At 44.3% G+C, this 18287-nt stretch overlaps 1 protein-coding gene across 1 annotated transcript in view; it reads right to left on the bottom strand.

Moving 5' to 3' along the window:
• Positions 1-269: 269 nt before the first annotated feature.
• The window catches only part of TTC17 (tetratricopeptide repeat domain 17), a 156340-nt gene continuing 138322 nt past the window's right edge, over positions 270-18287 (bottom strand). The window contains exons 23-25 of the mRNA XM_082270715.1: positions 17946-18065; positions 13853-13996; positions 270-544 (exon numbers count right to left, since the gene is read on the bottom strand). Coding sequence (XP_082126841.1) covers positions 413-544; positions 13853-13996; positions 17946-18065 — 396 coding nt within the window. The 3' untranslated portion in view covers positions 270-412. The remainder of the gene's footprint in view (positions 545-13852; positions 13997-17945; positions 18066-18287) is intronic.

The raw sequence follows: 18287 nt of genomic DNA, 5'->3' as shown, positions 1-18287 counted from the left end.
TATTATTCATCAAGCTCAACTTGTGGAGTCAGATTTCTGTTGCACGGATTAATAACCATTTTTTTTACGTAAAAAACCTCAACGGGCATTTAGGAAAATGATACAAGTGATTGAAGGGGTAGGATGGAAACTCAATGACCAAAACAAAAAGTGCAAACGAGAATATATCTGCCTATCCCTCTTGTTCTCCACCAAGTCCTTTGTGCCCAGCGACCCCTTGCGGACAAATTAGCTTATTTTTGATCAGCACCCCCCCCCCCACCCCCGTATTTCCGGTGTCGGATAACAAGCAGCAATTTTAACCTTTTTTTTTTCAGGGCGGACATCCCACACTGAAAGGTAAAAACTCTTTAACTGTTTGATAAAATAACATTAAAAAATAGTTATGGGTTATACATGAGAAAAGAAGGAGTTAAGGATAACGCCTCCCCTTCTTCATTAACAGGTGACACTGAATGGCACGAATTCTGTCCTTCGCTGGAGCAAATTCTGGCTGCAGTTCCAAAGTAGACTCGTACCATCGCATCGCTTTCTCAAACTCCTCCTAGCGGGGAAAAAAAAAAAAAAAGTTTAGTTTGTTATTTGCACACACACAAATGTTACTGAATTCACAAATCTAATAGTCCCGTTTCCATTTGCAATATATTGGCTTTTAATGTTTTGATTTTTTTAAATCTCATATATACAGTATCTCACAAAAGTGAGTACACCCCTCACATTTTTGTAAATTTTTTATTCTATGTTTTCATGTGACAACGCTGAAGAAATGACACTTTGCTACAATGTAAAGTAGTGAGTGTACAGCTTGTATAACAGTGTAAATTTGCTGTCCCCAGTGTCAATATTTTGTGTGGCCACCATTATTTTCCAGCACTGCCTTAACCACTTCCATACAGAGCAGTTAGACCCCCTTCCTTCCCAGACCAATTTTCAGCTTTCAGCACTCTCACACTTTGAATGACAATTGCTCAGTCATGCTACACTGTAACCAAACAAAATTTTTATCATTTTTTTAACACAAATAGAGCTTTCTTTTGGTGGTATTTGATCACAACTGGGTTTTTTTCCTTCGTGATATAAGCAAAAAAAGAGCAAAAATTTTGAAAAAAAAACACTTTTTTTTAGTTTCTATTATACAATTTTGCAAAAAATTAATTTTTCTTCATACATTTGGGCCAAAATTTATACTGCTACATATCTCTGGTAAAATTAACCCAAATTAGTGTATATTATTTAGTCTGTGTGAAAGTTATTGAGTCTAGAAGCTATGGTACCAATTACTGAAAATTGATCACACCAGATGTACTGACTGCCTATCTCCTTTCTTGAGGCCCTGAAATGTCAGGACAGTACAAATACCCCCCAAATGACCCATTTTTGTAAAGTAGACAGTCCAAGGTATTTAGTAAGAGGCATGGTGAGTTTTTTGAAGTTATAATTTTTTCCCACAATTCTTGGGAAAATGAAGAAAAAAAAATTTTTTTCTTTTTTTTCCCAAAACGTTGTCAATTTATAAGCTATTTCTAACACATAGCATGTACACAGCAAAAATGACACCCCGAAATTCATTCTGTTACTCCTTCTGAGTATGGTGATACCACATGTGTGAGCCTTTTACACAGCCTGGCCACAAAAAGAGACTCCACGTCCAAGTAGCACCATAAGGCGTTTTAGTAGCATAAATACACATAAAACTTTCTTACTACCTATCACACTTTTCAAGGCCCTAGAGCACCAATACAATGGAAAAGTCCACAAAATGACCCCATTTTGGAAAGCAAACACTCCAACGTATATTCTATGAGGCATTATGGGTCCTTTGAACATGTCATTTTTTTCCACAAGTTTTTGGAAAATGTGGGAAAAAAATAAAAACTTTTTTTTTTTTACACAAAGTTGTCAATTTATAGGATATTCCTAACACATAGCATGTACACAGCAAAAATGACACCCCAAAATACATTCTGCCACTCCTCCTGAGTATGGCAATACCACATGTGTGAGACTTTTTCACAGCCTAGCCATATAGAGGGGCCTAACATCCAAGGCGCATCATCATGCATCCTAGCCACTTGCCTAGGCCTATTTTTGACATTTGGTGTTTACAAGCTAAAATCAGTTGTTTTGCTAGAAAACTGCTTAGAACCCCCAAACATTATATATTTTTTTTTAGCAGAGACCCTAGAGATTAAAGTGGAGATTATTGCAATATTTTTTATCACACCGTATTTGCGCAGCAGTCTTCCAAACGCAATTTTTTTGGAAAAAATTCACTTTTTTTAATTAAAAAATAAGATAAAGTTAGCCCAATTTTTTTCCATAATGTGAAAGATGTTACGCCGAGTAAATAGATACCCAACATGTCATGTTTCAAAATTGCGCACGCTCACGGAATGGTGACAAACTTTGGTACTTAAAAATCCCCATAGGCGACAATTTAAAAATTTCTACAGGTTGCCATCTTTGAGTTACAGAGGAGGTCTAGGGCTCAAATTATTCCCCTTGCTCTAACGATCGCGGCGATACCTCACATGTGTGGTTTGAACACCGTTTACATATGTGGGCGGGGTTTCCATATGCGTCGCTTCTGCGCGCGAGCTAACGGGGACAGGGCGCTTTAATTTTTTTTTTTTACTATTTATTTTATTTATTATTTTTTATTTTTACACCGCTTAACAAAAAAAAAAAAAAAATTGATCATTTTTATTTCTATTACAAGAAATGTAAACATTACTAGTAATAGAAAAAGGCACGACAGGACCTCTTTTTTGTGAGATCTGGGGTCAAAAAGTCCTCAGATCTCACAAGTACACTAAAAGATAGAAAAAAAAAAAAAAAAAAATTATTATATAAAATGAAAAAAAAAAAAAAAAAAAAAAAGGACATTTAAACCGGTTGCTAGGCAACAACATTTTCCGTAGCTCCGGTCCTCCAAGACCATAGAGTCAAGTGAGGGCAAGCTTGCCCTCACTCGACATCCTGTCTGTGAGGATCCAGGACCGGATCGTTTTCCCCGCTGCCGGCGGGTCCGGTAAGCGGGGAAAAGGACCGGACGCGGCGGGAGGGGGGGGGGGCACCTCTTCCGCCATCCCGGAAGGGTGAACCCACGGCGAATCCGCCGCTGGGACCACCCTTATCGGAAAGCCAACCGTCCACCGTTTAAAAAAATACCAGGGCTATGGCAGCTATCTGCTGCCATAACACCGGTATTTAGGTTTAAACGGAGGGCGTATATAAACCTTTTTGGACTTGGACATGGTGGCTGTATGAAGGGTGACAGGTACTCGGGTACTTTGTTGGGCAGGTGACAGGTACTCTGGTACTGATGAGCAGGTGGCAGGTACTCGGGTACTCCGATAGGCAGGTGACAGGTACTCGGGTACTCCGATAGGCAGGTGACAGGTACTCGGGTACTCCGATAGGCAGGTGACAGGTACTCGGGTACTCTGATGGGCAGGTGACAGGCAGGTGATAGGTACTGATGAGTAGTACTGATACTGATAGGTGATACTGTACTGATGGGTACTGATGATCAGTACTGATACGTGATAGGTACTGATGAGTACTGATGAGTAGTGATGGGTACTGATGAGCAGGCGGCAAGTACTCGGGTACTTCAGGCGTCAGGTACTCTGATGAGCAGGTGGAAGGTACTCGGGTACTCTGATGGGTAGGTGACAGGTACTCAGGTACTCTGATGACGGGTACTCCGTTGACAGGTAATCAAAGTACCCGAGTATCCGTCATCAGAGTACCCGAGTACCCGTCATCAGAGTACCCGAGTACCCGTCATCAGAGTACCCGAGTACCCGTCATCAGAGTACCCGAGTACCCGTCATCAGAGTACCCGAGTACCTGTCATCAGAGTACCCGAGTACCTTTCACCAGAGTACCCGAGTACCTGTCACCAGAGTACCCGAGTACCTGTCATCAGAGTACCCGAGTACCTGTCATCAGAGTATCCGAGTACCTGTCATCAGAGTACCCGAGTACCCGTCATCAGAGTACCCGAGTACCCGTCATCAGAGTACCCGAGTACCTGTCATCAGAGTACCCAAGTACCTGTCACCAGCCCATCAGAGTACCAGAGTACCTGTCATCAGAGTACCTGATGAGCTGGTGACAGGTACTCGGGTACTTTGATGGGCTAGTGACAGGTACTCTTTATTGGGGGGGGGGGACAATCAGTGTGTTTGGGGTGCACTGTAGTTGGTAACTAACTGTTACCACAATCTCCTCCTCACACAGGATCAGTGTGTGAGGAGGAGAACACGGTGACAGCTAGTTACCGTGTTCTCTGTTGACATTTGTGACCGGCTGTGATTGGACACAGCCGGTCACGTGGTAAAGAGCCAATTTCATTGGCTCTTTACCTAGATCGGGGATCGACTCTGTCCGGGGGACGAGCCTCGTCCCCGATCGCTGCTCTGCGCGCCCCCGGGGGCGCGCATTGCAGAGAGAACGAGCGGCTCGTGCAGGAGCCGCTCATGTGATCGGCTGTGACTGACACAGCCGATCACATGGTAAACAGCCAATTTCTATTGGCTGTTTACCTTGATCAGGGATGGGCTATGTCCGAGGGACGAGCCTCACCCTCGATCGCCGCGCTGCGTCATATGACGTCCGCCCGGAACGGTAAAGCCATCCTGCCGGCGTCATATTACTATGCGCCGGTATGGATGTGGTTAACCCTCTTGGGCATGGAGTTCACCAGAGCTTCACAGGTTGCCACTGGAGTCCTCTTCCACTTCTCCATGACAGAGCTGGTGGATGTTAGAGACCTTGCGCTCCTCCACCTTTCCGTTTGAGGATGCCCCACAGATGCTCAATAGGCCCCCTAAGTGACAATGTCCAAACTGGGCCCAATTAGCCATTTTCCCTCCCCGGTGTCATGTGACTCATTAGTGTTACAAGGTCTCAGGTGTGAATGGGGAGCAGGTGTGTTCAATTTGGTGTTATTACTCTCACTCGCTCATACTGGTCACTGGAAGTGCAACATGGCACCTCATGGCAAAGAACTCTCTGAGGATCTGAAAAAAATAGTTGCTCTACATAAAGATGGCCTAGGCTATAAGAAGATTGCCAAGACCCTGAAACTGAGCTGCAGCATGGTGGCCAAGACCATACAGCAGTTTATCAGGACAGGTTCCACTCAGAACAGGCCTCACCATGGTCGACAAAAGGAGTTGAGTGCACGGCTCAGCGTCATATCCAGAGGTTGTCTTTGGGAAATAGACGTGTGAGTGCTGCCAGCATTTCTGCAGAGGTTGAAGGGGGGGGGGTCAGCCTGTCAGTGCTCAGACCATACGCCGCACACTGCATCAAATTGGTCTGCATGGCTGTCATCCCAGAAGGAAGCCTCTTCTAAAGATGATGCACAAGAAAGCCCGCAAACAGTTTGCTGAAGACAAGTAGACTAAGGACATGGATTACTGGAACCATCTCCTGTGGTCTGATGAGACCAAGATAAACGTATTTGGTTCAGATGGTGTCAAGCGTGTGTGGGGGCAACCAGGTGAGGAGTACAAAGACAAGTGTGTCTTGCCCACAGTCAAACATGGTGGTGGGAGTGTCATGGTCTGGGGCTGCATGAGTGCTGCTGGCACTGGGGAGCTACAGTTCATTGAGGGAACCATGAATGCCAACATGTACTGTGACATACTGAAGCAGAGCATGATCCCCTCCCTTCAGAGACTGGGCTGCAGGGCAGTATTCCAACATAACGACCACCCAAAACACACCTCCAAGATGACCACTGCCTTGCTAAAGAAGTTGAGGGTAAAGGTGATGGACTGGCCAAGTCTCCAGATCTAAACTCTATTGAGCATCTGTGGGGCATCCTCAAACGGAAGGTGGAGGAGCGCAAGGTCTCTAACATCCACCATTTCCGTAATGTCGTCATGGAGGAGTGGAAGAGAACTCCAGTGGCAACCTGCGAAGCTCTGGTGAACTCCATGCCCAAGAGGGTTAAGGCAGTGCTGGAAAATAATGGTGGTCACACAAAATATTGACACTTTGGGCCAAATTTGGACATGTTCAATTAGAGGTGTACTCACTTTTGTTGCCAGCAGTTTAGACATTAATGGCTGTGTGCTGAGTTATTTTGAAGGGACAGCAAATTTACACTGTTATACAAGCTGTACACTCACTACTTTACATTGTAGCAAAGTGTAATTTCTTCAGTGTTGTCACATGAAAAGATAGAATAAAATATTTACAAAAATGTTAGGGGTGTACTCACGTGTGTGTGTGTGTGTGTGTGTGTGTGTCTGTTATATATATATATATATATATATATATATATATATATATATATATATATATACACACACACATACATATACACATACATACACACACACACACACACACACAGTACTGTGCAAAGTAGGCAGGTGTGAGAAAATACTGTATATAAGGAAGTCTTTTGGAAATAGAAGCATTATTTTTTTTATCAATTAACAAAATGGAAAGCAAATGAACAGAAGAGAAATTCAAATCAATTCAATATTTGGTGTAACCTTCCTTTGCCTTCAAACCAACATCAGTTCTTCTAGGTAGACTTGCATGCAGTTTTTGAAGGAACTCAGCAGGCAGGTTGTGACAAACAACTAACCACAGATCTTCTGTGGATGTTGGCTGTCTCAAGTTTGGTCTCTTCATGTAAACCCAGACAGATTCCAGGATGGTGAGATGAGGGCTCTGTGGGAGCCACACCATCACTTCCAGGACTTCCTTATTCTTTACGCTGAAGACAGTGCTCAATGACACTGGCTGTATGTTTGGGGTCGTTGTCCTGCTGCAGAATAAATGTGGAGCAAATCACACACCTCCCTGATGGATAAGTATCTGCCTGTAGGTCTCAGCATTCAGGACACCATTGATTAGGGAGCGTTGACGCAGTGGTAGACCAGGGAAACAATGCAGCAGATGAAAGGCACACTATGCTTACTTCCCTTCCACATCAGAAGATGTCCAGCAGTGCCATCAGGACAGAACTGGTGGAAACCAGTGGGACCTAGGTACCCCCATCCACTGTCCAGGAACATCTGGACAGAAGTGGTCTTCATGGAAGAATTGCAGCCAAAAAGCTACATCTCTGATGTGGAAACAAGGCTACACGACCCAACTATGCATGAAAACATAGAACTGGGGTGCAGGAAAATGGCAGCAGGTGCTCTGGACTGATGGGTCAAAATGTGAAATATTTGGCTGTAGCAGGAGGCAGTTTGTGGTGAAATTCTGGACAGCAGTACAATGATGAGTGTCTGCAGCCAACAGTGAAGCATGGTGGAGGTTCCTTGCAAGTTTGGGGCTGCATTTCTGTGAATGGAGTTGGAGATTTGGTCAGAATTAATGGTGTCCTCAGTGCTAAGAAATACAGGCAGATACTTCTCTCCATAATGCCATACCATCAAGGAGGGCAAGTGTGATTGGCCCCAATGTTATTCTGCAGTAGGACAACAACCCCAAACATACAGCCAATATCATTAAAAACTATCTTCGCCGGCGGGTCATGTGAGGGAGCCGAGAGTGTGAGGGCTCTCCGGGGAGAAAAAAAAAAGAAAAACAACTATCTTCAATGTAAAGAAGAACAAAGTCCTGGAAGTGATGGTTTGGCCCCCACAGAGCCCCGATCTCATCATCACGGAGTCTGTCTGGGATAACATGAAGAGACAGAAGGATTTGAGGCAGCAGACATCCACAGATTTGTACTCGGGTCTCCAAGATATTTGGAACAACCTACCTGCTGAGTTCCTTCAAGAATTGATGCTGGTTTGAAGGCAAAGGGGGTCACACCAAATATTGATTTGAATTTCTCTTCTGTTCATTTAATTTAAATTTCCATTTTCTTGATTGATAAAAAAAAAAGATTAACACTTCTATTTCTGAAAGCATTCCTAACTTACAGCATTTTTCCACACCTTCTTAAAACTTTTGCACAGTGCTATATATAGGCACACACACACACACACACTGTATGCAGTATATACATACAATGGTATAAACATGCTCGTCAGTCATAATTGTTCAGTATGGGTCCTGAGCTTGTGGGATATACAAATAGACTAAACTAACAACTAAAAAGTTAAAATCTAAAAAAATAAAATATTAGTTGTGAATGAAAAAATAATGCAAGGCAAAGCAGCATGTTTACTTAAAGAGCAAATCAGGGTAAAGTTATAAAAACACAAAAAACACCCACATATGCAGTACATCTCTGCAATGCTTACACTTTTCCTCATTTGTATGTCTTTATAGGCCCTGCATGCGCATAAAAAATAGGATTTTGTTTACTCACCGTAAAATACTTCTTTCTTGGAGTCCATTGAGAGACGAGAAGAAGTCTTTATCCTTTGGGTTATGCCACTTCGGACACTGGCAAACAAAAGACTTTAGGCCAGTCCAGAATAACCCCTCCCTACTACCAGCATGTCTTAGATTTGTAGCAAAGCAGTACCAAGTGCATGAATATAAACACAGAAGGGTGGGACCCGTGTCCCTCAATGGACTACAACAGTGGTCCTCAACCCTGGTCCTCGGGGCCCACTAACAGGCCAGGTTTGCAAGATAATTAAATTACATCACAGGTGATCTAATTTGCTGCTCAGTGATTGCAGTATTCTAGTCTGCATCTCCCCAAGGTAATACTTAAAATGTGGCCTGTTAGTGGGCCCCGAGGACCGGAGTTGAGGACCACTGGACTACAAGAAAAGGATTTTGCAGTGAGTACTATTCACAGAGGGACACAAAAAGGATTTAACCGATGTAAAAGCCAAAAGCATTTCAGCTGAGGGGTGTTCACCACAGAAGCAAAACAACCACAAACAGGCTTAAAGTGACATGAACGCTTTTTTTTTTTTAATAGACATGTTATATTTACTTGCTCTGTGCGGTTGGTTTGGCACAGAGCAACCCTGATCCTCCTCTTCTTAGGTTCCCAATGGCGCCCAGGCTCCACCCCCCTGCTTAGTGCCGCCATAGCAAGCAACTTACTTTGGGGGTATCCGAGCAGGCTTGCTCCCAAGTCTCTGCTCGGTGTGTGTGCCCACTCACGCTACACACAGAAGGTTTTGTACCTAAAGCAGAGAATGCATGATGGTAAAAAACCTTAAGCCTTTACAATTACTTTAAGAAAATTCAGAAAACGGAGAACAGAGGACTGCCTGCAGCTCAAACAGCCTCCTAAAGGACCTTCCACTCGAAGTGGACATCAGATGAGGCCAAAATGTCCACCTGGTAGAACTTCCAGAACTTGTGAACAGAACGCCAGACGGCAGTCGTGCATATCTTGGAAACCGTTGTTTGACAACGAAAAGTCCAAGAAGCACTAACAGATCTAGTAGATTGCACCTCAACAGACCCCACATTCCTGAGAACAAACTTGTATGATGGTCTGGCTGAGTCACCTACAGATATAGAAGCTGGTGCACCCTTACACAGTCCATCTTGGATGACAAAATGGGAGTCGGTCTTCAGAGCATAAGCTTAATAGCATGCTATGCCAATCCTTTATTAAGAGGTATGGACTCCAGAGAGATATCATTTTTCCCCTGTACAAATCATTCGTAAGACCTCATCTAGAATATGCAGTTCAGTTTTGGGCACCAGTTCACAGAAAGGATATCAGGGAACTGGAGAAAGTGCAGAGAAGAGCAACCAAACTGATAAGAGGCATACAGGAGCTCAGCTATGATGAGGAAAGATTAGAGAAACTGAATGTATTCTCTCTTGAGAAGAGGAGATTAAGGTGAAAGGGGGGGGGGGGGTGTTAAAGATATGATCAACATGTATAAATACACAAGTGGCCCATATAATGAAGTTGGCATGGAGTGATTCACTTAAGGGTCATCACTGAGGACAAGGGGGGCACTCTTTATATCTGGAGTAAAAGAGATTTAATCTCTAAATACGAAAAGGTTTCTTCCCAGTAAGAGCTGTGAAAATGTGGAATAGACTCCCTCCAGAGGTGGTTCTGGCCAGCTCCGTAGCTTGCTATAAAAAAAAGCCTGGATTATTTCCTAAATGTACATAATATAACTGGGTACTAATATTTGTAGGTAAAGTTGATCCAGGGAACATCTGACTGCCTCTCGGGGGGGGGAAGGAATTTTTGTCCCCTGCTGGAGCAAATTGGATCATGCTTTTCTGGGAGGTTTTGCCTTCCTCTGGATCAATTGTGGGTATAGAATTGTGTATATGGGATTGTATAATTTTTTCCCCCCTTTTATTGGTTGAACGAGATAAACTTGTGTCTTTTTTCAACTATGACTAACTTTGTTTTCTGTTCCTGAAAGAAGCAATGACTGAGAAACTCTCACAGCCCAAATCATATCTAGACAGTAGAAGGAAATGTCCTTTTGATGAAATGGAGCTGGACAGAGGGACAGAAAAACAATGTCCTGGTTCTTACTTTATTTAAAGCGGTGTTCCAGCCTCCAGCCTCCCCCTCCAAAAATTAAAAGTCAGCAGCTACACATACTGTAGCTGCTAACTTTTAATATTAGGACACCTACCTGTCCTGGAGCCCAGCAATATTGGCACCGCAGCCGACGTTTCCATCGGCTGTCGGGTGCTGCCACCGCCATTGCTCGTGAGGGACCCCGGCAGTGAAGCCTTACGGCTTCACGGGCAAGTCCCTAATGCGCATGCACGAAGCGTGCTGCACATTCTAATTGTCTCGGCTGTGAGGGGGAAGGAGGAGGTGGGGCAAACTTCCGAGGGACAGCGCCGCGACACTGCCTCCCAGAAGTGGGAAATGGGTACCTGTCAAAAACAGGTACCCGTAACCCTCCCCCCTGAAAGGTGCCAAATGTGGCACCGGTGGGGGGGGGGGGGGGGGGGGGGTAAGCAAAAGAGCGGAAGTTCCACTTTTGGGTGGAACTCCACATTAAGAAGTCGTCCTGGGCCTCAATACCTTCTTGTTCAAAAGGCAAAACCAGAAAGGGTTCTTTGTGGGATAAGGCTGCCAGATCAGACACTTGACTTGCAGAGGTGATGGCGGCCACAAGGAAAACTACCTAGGGGGTGAGAGTAGAGAGGAATGTCTGTAATGGGTTCAAATGGAAATTTCTAAAGCACACAAAGAATGAGATTTAGATCCCACGGAGTCATAGGGAAACAGAAGGAGGAAGCTACATGGTACTCAAGAGACCCAGACAGCTGGTAGCAGGTGAGGTCATATGGCCTTGAGGTGACAAAGTCACTCTAAGCAAGCAGCAGGAACAAATCAGAGATCAAAATTCCATGATCAAAAACAGAAGCAGCAGTGGGGAGATGCTTCCTCGACACTGTATGGTGTGAAAGAGTATTAGCACAACGCCCAATGGATGACAGTGGTCGTTGTCCTTATAGGGTTAACCCCTTTTATGGGAAAATCAGTGGGAATGGGACCTCGATAACAAGATAGCTCCCGAAGGTTGACACAAATGCCTACTGGTTAAGTGAGTTTTCAGAGACAGGGCGTGTGCTGAGGCCAACAGCTCTGCACCTGGAAAGCACACCGCAGCTAACTTTTAGGCCCCTTTCACACGAGCGGACCCTCCATCGTACGCTATGAAGCGGTGGATGTACATGGACATGTATTTGTTTACACCTGCCGACATCCAGTCCTATCTGCTAAAGACCAGACGTTGTGGGGATCCATTCTCCATCCCTCCAGTGCAGTGGTCTCCAAACTGTGGCCCAGGGGCCGGATGTGGCTCTTTTCTTTCTTTCATCCGGCCCTTGGGGCACTTTTTCTCCCATTGGCACCAACAATTGGGCACGTGTCCTATTGACACCAATTGGGCATAGGTCCTCCCACTGACACCAATGAAAGTGGAACATTTCCTCAAAACGACATCAACAATGCGGCACTATTCCTACCAATGATGGGGCATTGTTTAGTCCTTCTGACATCAGGACATATTCTACTCCCACTGGCCTCAGTCTGGCCCCCAGAGTCTGAAGGACAGTATACTGGCCCTTTGTTTAGAAAGTGTGGAGACCCCTGCCTCTAGCGGATCGGAGGCCGGTCCATTTACATCCAACTGCCCATAGAGCAGAGCAGGTTGGGTGCATAAGCGAAGCGTACAAGGACCAGTCTACTCAGTGGGAATCAGCAGACAGATTCCCTGCGGAGCAGACAGAGTCAACCCCCGAGTGAAAGGGGAAAATCCAAACGTAGGACCGTACTCGAGGCAATTTCGTTGAAATCAATAAATTTCTTTATTCCTTATGGATAAATTCATAGAGATAGTGCAAAACAGACATGCCAGGTTGACGCGTTTCACGATACAGACGATCGCTTACTCATAACCATTGGTGTGGTTATGAGTAAGCGATCGTCTGTATCGTGAAACGAGTTGACGACAACCATTGCTGGAAAACTGCAAACGAAGAGATAAACCCCCAGAAGAGGAGTCCTAATTGAAGGGAAAAAAAAGTGCTATAAAAAAAGTAGGCTAGTCTTTAACAGAGCAGGGCTGTGGAAAAGATGTCCAACCTCCTTGGACACTGGGGAAAAAAAACCAAGACACGGTGCCGGTAGTGGAAGGGCTTATCCTAGGCTGGCCTAGTTTGTGTTTTTTATTTTTTTTAGCCACTGTCCAATCCTTCTGTAGGTGGCATTAAAACCCAAAAGGTTAAAGACTTCCTGTGCTCCTCATTGGATGAGAAGGAAAGTATTTTTAGGGGAATCTTCTGCCTGATCATTCCACCAAGAAACACAAAGGAAAACCCCCAATGGGACTTTTTAGGTCTTAGACAATCATCTACTGCTAGTTACAGCAGTGAGAGAAAAATAGTAATTGGATTTTATAAAAAAAATTCAAATTTTATTACAAAGATTATAAAAAAAAAAAAAAAATACATATAATAGAACATATAAAGACAAGACCAACGGGTGGCTAACCCAAAAATGACCACATCATGTAAATATAAGGTACAGAATAGCAAAATAACCAAATGACGTAGAAATAAATACACCCAAAACGTTTCTGGAGGTTATCCGTCTTCAGGTGTGTTGTACATTTTTATGGAGTATAAAGTACCTATGGTGATGTTTAGGTCAATTATAGACAGCCCAAAGTGGTTCTTCCGGGTGTGGTTCGCCCAGCATTCCCCAAATGGTTGGACATACATGGTGTTTCCTTGTTTGTCCCCCTTCCTTTTCGATTCCCTCTTTGGCCCTCTTGCTGTTTCGCTATTTAATATAGCTTAGTTCTCTTTTCAACACCCACCAACATCTCTGGCCCTGGGTCCTTTCTGCCCCATTTTGTGGTCTCGTTGACCTCATGTGTGTGCCCTTTTCCCCTTGCTGCATTTGGGATCATGCTGTACCACCTCCAAAACTTTCCAGAGACCGGATTGTGTACATATGATTTTACTTTTGGCTGTGTATAATGGACCTAAACATCACCATGGGTACTTTATACTCCATAAAAATGTACAAACACCCCTGAAGACGGATAACCTCCAGAAACACGTCGGGTGTATTTATTTCTACGTCATTTGGTTATTTTGCTATTCTGTACCTTATATTTACATGATGTGGTCATTTTTGGGTTAGCCACCCTTTGGTCTTGTCTTTATATGTTCTTTTGTATGTATTTTTTGTCTTTTTATAATCTTTGTAATAAAATTTATATTTTTTTATAAAATACCATTACTATTTTTCTCTCACTGCTGTAACTAGCAGTAGATGATTGTCTAAGACTTAAAAAGTCCCATTGGGGGTTTTCCTCTGTGTTTCTTTGTTTCGGGATGAGGTCTTAACTACTAACTCCCTATTCCACCAACCAATCCTTTTCGATCATTCCACCAAGAAACAGAAGTTGTAGATGCTGTATTCTGCAACAGCTGCACTTACCATTGCTACATATACGTTGGCCAGTGTGAAGTGATTCACCACAAAATGGGGAGCTATTTCTACCGCCATTGTGGCAACAATGATGGCGTCGTTCCATAGTTTGGCATTGTGAAAGATGTTTGCTAGGCTGATGAGGGGCACATCCTAAAAAAAAGACACGTAAACAGGGTTAGGAAACATATTTAGATTCCAATTCTTCCCTTAACCACTTTACCGCTGCTCACTAGAGCTCTACTGCGGCAAAGTGGCTCGATAACATCTGACGGCGTAGACCTACGTCGCCAGACATTCCTCTCTCTTGGCGGCGCGTGCGTGCCGCCGGAGCCTCGCTCCCGCTGTATTCAGACACAGCGGGAGTCGGGCCAGGGGAGGAGCGGCGGTGATCACCGCCGCTCTTCCCCGATCGTCGGGGAATCGAGTGTGGAGATCCGCCCGCTTGTGTAAACAAAGCGGGCGGATCTCCTAAGTGACAGGCAGGGTCAGATTGCAGGATTCAGCATAGCTGAACCTGCGATCTGTCCCTGTGTCACTCAGTCACCTCCCCCCACACACGTCAGTAAGCACCAGGCATACATTAACCCCTTGATCACCAATAAAATTAACCCCTTCCCTGCCAGTGTCATTTTTACAGTAACAGTGAATATTTATAGCACTGATTACTGTAGTAATGTCACTGGTAACCCCAAAAGTGTAAAAAATGTCAGTCAAGGGTCCGATCTGTCCGCCGCAATGTCGCAGTCCCGCAAAAAAAAAAAAAAAAACGCAGATCGCCGCCATTACACGTTAAAAAAAAACACCAAAAACGACATAAATCTTTCCCTTACTTAGTAAACGCAATAACTTTTGCGCAAACCATTCAAAATACGCTTATTGCGATTTTTTTTTACCAAAAATATGTAGCAGAAAACAAATTGGCCTAAAATTATAAAAAATTTTGATTTTTACATTTTTTTTGGGGGAATTTCATATAAAAAAATGTGAAAAATTGTCGCTCTTTTTTTGTTTGTAGCGCAAAAAGTAAAAATCGCACAGGTGATCAAATACCACCAAAAGAAAGCTCTGTTTGTGGGGAAAAAAGGACGTAAATTTCGTTTGGGTACAGCGTTGCATGACCGCACAATTTTCAGTTAAAGTCGCACAGTGCCGAATCGCAAAAAGTGGCCTGGACGTAAGACCGCAAAATCCTCCGGTGGTAAAGTGGTTAAAATAAGCAATGTCAGGTGGCTGGACAATTCATCTGAAATTTTTACTCTCACGGCTGTGTGTGTAGGAGGGCATCCCCAGAAACCTCCATATGCGCTTCATCATTCCTAGAAAAGATTGCTGGTTGGAAGTATGCAGAGCTATAAGGATTTTGAGGATACCTTCTCAAACACCTGAGATTGACTGCCTACAGATTCATTTTTCAGTGTTCGTATTGGAAACCTGAACTGGCACAGATGGCTGAAAGTTCCAGCAGGGGTTTTAGGGACAGCCCAGAAAAAATGGCAAAAGGTTATCTGTGTTGGGAGTCAGAAATCCAAAAAGTATGCCTCAATAAAAAAATTTACGCAGAATTAAAGTAACATTAAAGCCAAGTTAAAAAAAAAAAACACAACATGTTTTAATTTCCTGCTCTGTGTAGTGGTAAAGTACAAAGCAGCCCAGATCCTCCTCTTCTCAGGTTCCCCGCCGCTGCTCTTGACTCCCCCCTCCTGCCAAGTTCCCCTAGAGCAAGCAGCTTGCTGTGGAGGAACCCAAAAGCAAGTCGCTGCTCTGCCTGTCTATTCACACACAGAGCTGTGGCTAGGCCCCACCCCTCTCTTTCCTCATTAGCTCACTGGCTGTGACTGACAGCAGCAGGAGCCAATGTGGAGTGACAGTCCCCAGAGAGCCAAAGCGGTCGTGCACATCGCTGGATTACAATGGGGGTCAGGTAAGTATATTGGGGGGAGCTGCACAGAGAAAGTTTTTTTTACCTTCATGCATAAAATGCATGAAGGTAAAAAACCTTGAGCCTTCACAACCACTTTTATTTAGCCCCGGTTCACACTTATGCGATGCGGGAAGGCTGCGAATCCGCAGCCTGTTCCCGCATCGCAAACGCACCCCCAGCAGTTCACACTGCCATATGCGATACGCTGGGGGTGTCAATGTAATCGTAACGACACCCCCAGTTTGATCGCATATATCGCAGTGCGATCTTGCAGTTCGCACAGGATCGGATCGCACAAGTGTGAACCGCTGTGCGATCCGATCCTGATGCGGCTGCAAAAAAGGGTCCTGTGCGTGTTTGCTGCGGGTGCGGTGCGAATTTAGCCATACAAAGTGTATGGCTAAACTCGCACCGCACAGCCGATCGCATGTAATGAAGGAGCAGTGCGCTCCGACATTACATGCGAACGGCGCAGCCGCACAAATGTGAACCGGCTCTTAAAGTGATGCTAAAGGTAATTTTTTTCAAAAAATAACAAACATGTTATACCTGCCTGCTCTGGGTAATTGTTTTGCACATAGCAGCCCTGATCCTCCTCTTACCGGGTCCCCTGCCAGCACTTCTAGCTCCTTCCTCCTGCTGGGCAGCTATCTATGGGGGCACTTAAGTGGGCTCGCTCCTGAGCCACCCTATCTACGTCTATTGACACAGGGCAGCTCAGCCATGCCCCCTCTTCACTGGCTGTGATTGACAGCAGTACGAGCCAATTGCTCCCTCTGCTGTCTGAGTTAATAAGGAGAGAGAGCAAAGAGAACTGCTACTCTGGTGCACATTGCTGGATTGAGATCAGGTTCAGGTAAACATGAATGGGAGGCTGGGGAGGGGGAGAGCATCCAGGTGTTTTTTTTACCTTAATGCATAGAATGCATTAAGGTAAAAACCCTTCTACCTTAAGAACAGCTTTAATGTAGGCTGTGTCTACATTGTCAGGAATACTAAAACTTCCAACAATCTCTCACTGAGTCTTCCAACTTGACATTCATGCAGTATTTAAGCCCTTATAAAAGGGGGAGTGGCAGAGCCCCTGCAACACATGGATTTTTCATTTTGCCTCAATAGGAACTAAAAAACTTCTATCTTTCTATGTTTGGACTTTACCCAAGGCTCCCACCTTTAACGGGCACCCTGTTTCATGAGAGCAACCCGACTAGAACGCATTGCACTGAACTGGCTTTTCACAATTATGAGATATTAACATCTAGCGCCTCGCACACACACATTCAATGGAAAATACTGGCAGGCCACATTGTTTAGTACAGAGTTCTGACTTGTGGTCTGGAAGTCAAAGTGTGCACTTGGGCTTCCGTAAAAATATTCACCCAACGTAGCTCTGCTATTAAGTTAACTAAAAACATTTAGTTTGTATTCTAAAAATTGTGATCAAGTTATACATTTTGTCTTTCCTTGACCAACCCTTTCAGAAAGGTAAAGAATGCCCCGAGCCATATTGTATCATAGATGAGTAGTTTCTCTGCAGTAGTCCGATGTCCCCCATTGTGTGAGAGCAAGAGCTCTCCAATCATCAGGGACTTTAATCATTGCTGATTGCAAAGCTTTAGTTGTGACTCAATTGAGGATTTGTCAGACCGCTGCAGTTAGGCCGCTGCTTTCACACAGATCACAGCGCCCTCCTCTCAATGTGGTGATCTTGCAAAGAGAGACAAAACTTTTAGGAAATAAGCACCTTTTGTTTTGATGTACATGGAATATATTTAGCTAAATTTAAAAGGAGAGTTCAATTGGGCTTAAAAGTGATTGTAAAGCTTAAGAGCCGGTCCACACTAGCGCGACTTGTCAGCCTGACAAGTCGCACTCCCTCGCGGTCCACTGACCGCTACAGGACTTGTTCTAATAGGAGCGACACAAGTCGCTCCGACTTAGAAAAAGGGTGCTGTACTACTTCGGGGGGCGACCTCGGAGCGACTTGCAAGTCGCTCCGAAGTCGTGGTGCATGGTAATGCACAAGTAGCCCCCGAAGTAGTACAGAGTCGTGCCGCCCCAGTGTGAACCGACTCTTAAATTTTTTTTTCCGTTAAAATAATAAACATTGGCAATTTGACGTCTCTTTGAAACAAACATGAATTCATGTTGGAAGAAAAAAACTGAACAATGACTGACCTTCATGTGATGAGGGGCGTAGTGCAAAGCTTGGCGTAAGCAGTCTATGGCTTTTTTTCCTTGACCTCTTACTCTCCAGTACAAAGCAGCCATACTGGATAAAACCCAAGATGTCTGGTTCTACAGTGTGAAAAAAAGATAAGGGGGAAAAGGGGAGTCAACAGAAATGAACAACAAAAGTTAAATAGTTAGTGAGGTTGAAAAAAAGACAGTCCATCCAGTTCAACCTATGATGTGTGTGTGTGTGTTTGCTGTTAACCGTACATTGTATACCCTGTATGTTATACATTGTGTACCCCTGTATGTTGTACATTGTATACCCCTGTATGTTGTGGTCTTTAA

The sequence above is a fragment of the Pelophylax lessonae genome (assembly GCF_965119305.1).
Source record: "Pelophylax lessonae genome assembly, chromosome: 10".
Classification (NCBI taxonomy): Eukaryota; Metazoa; Chordata; class Amphibia; order Anura; family Ranidae; genus Pelophylax; species Pelophylax lessonae.
Note: the sequence above shows the minus strand (reverse complement) of the source record. Positions and strands in the feature narration are given on the sequence as shown.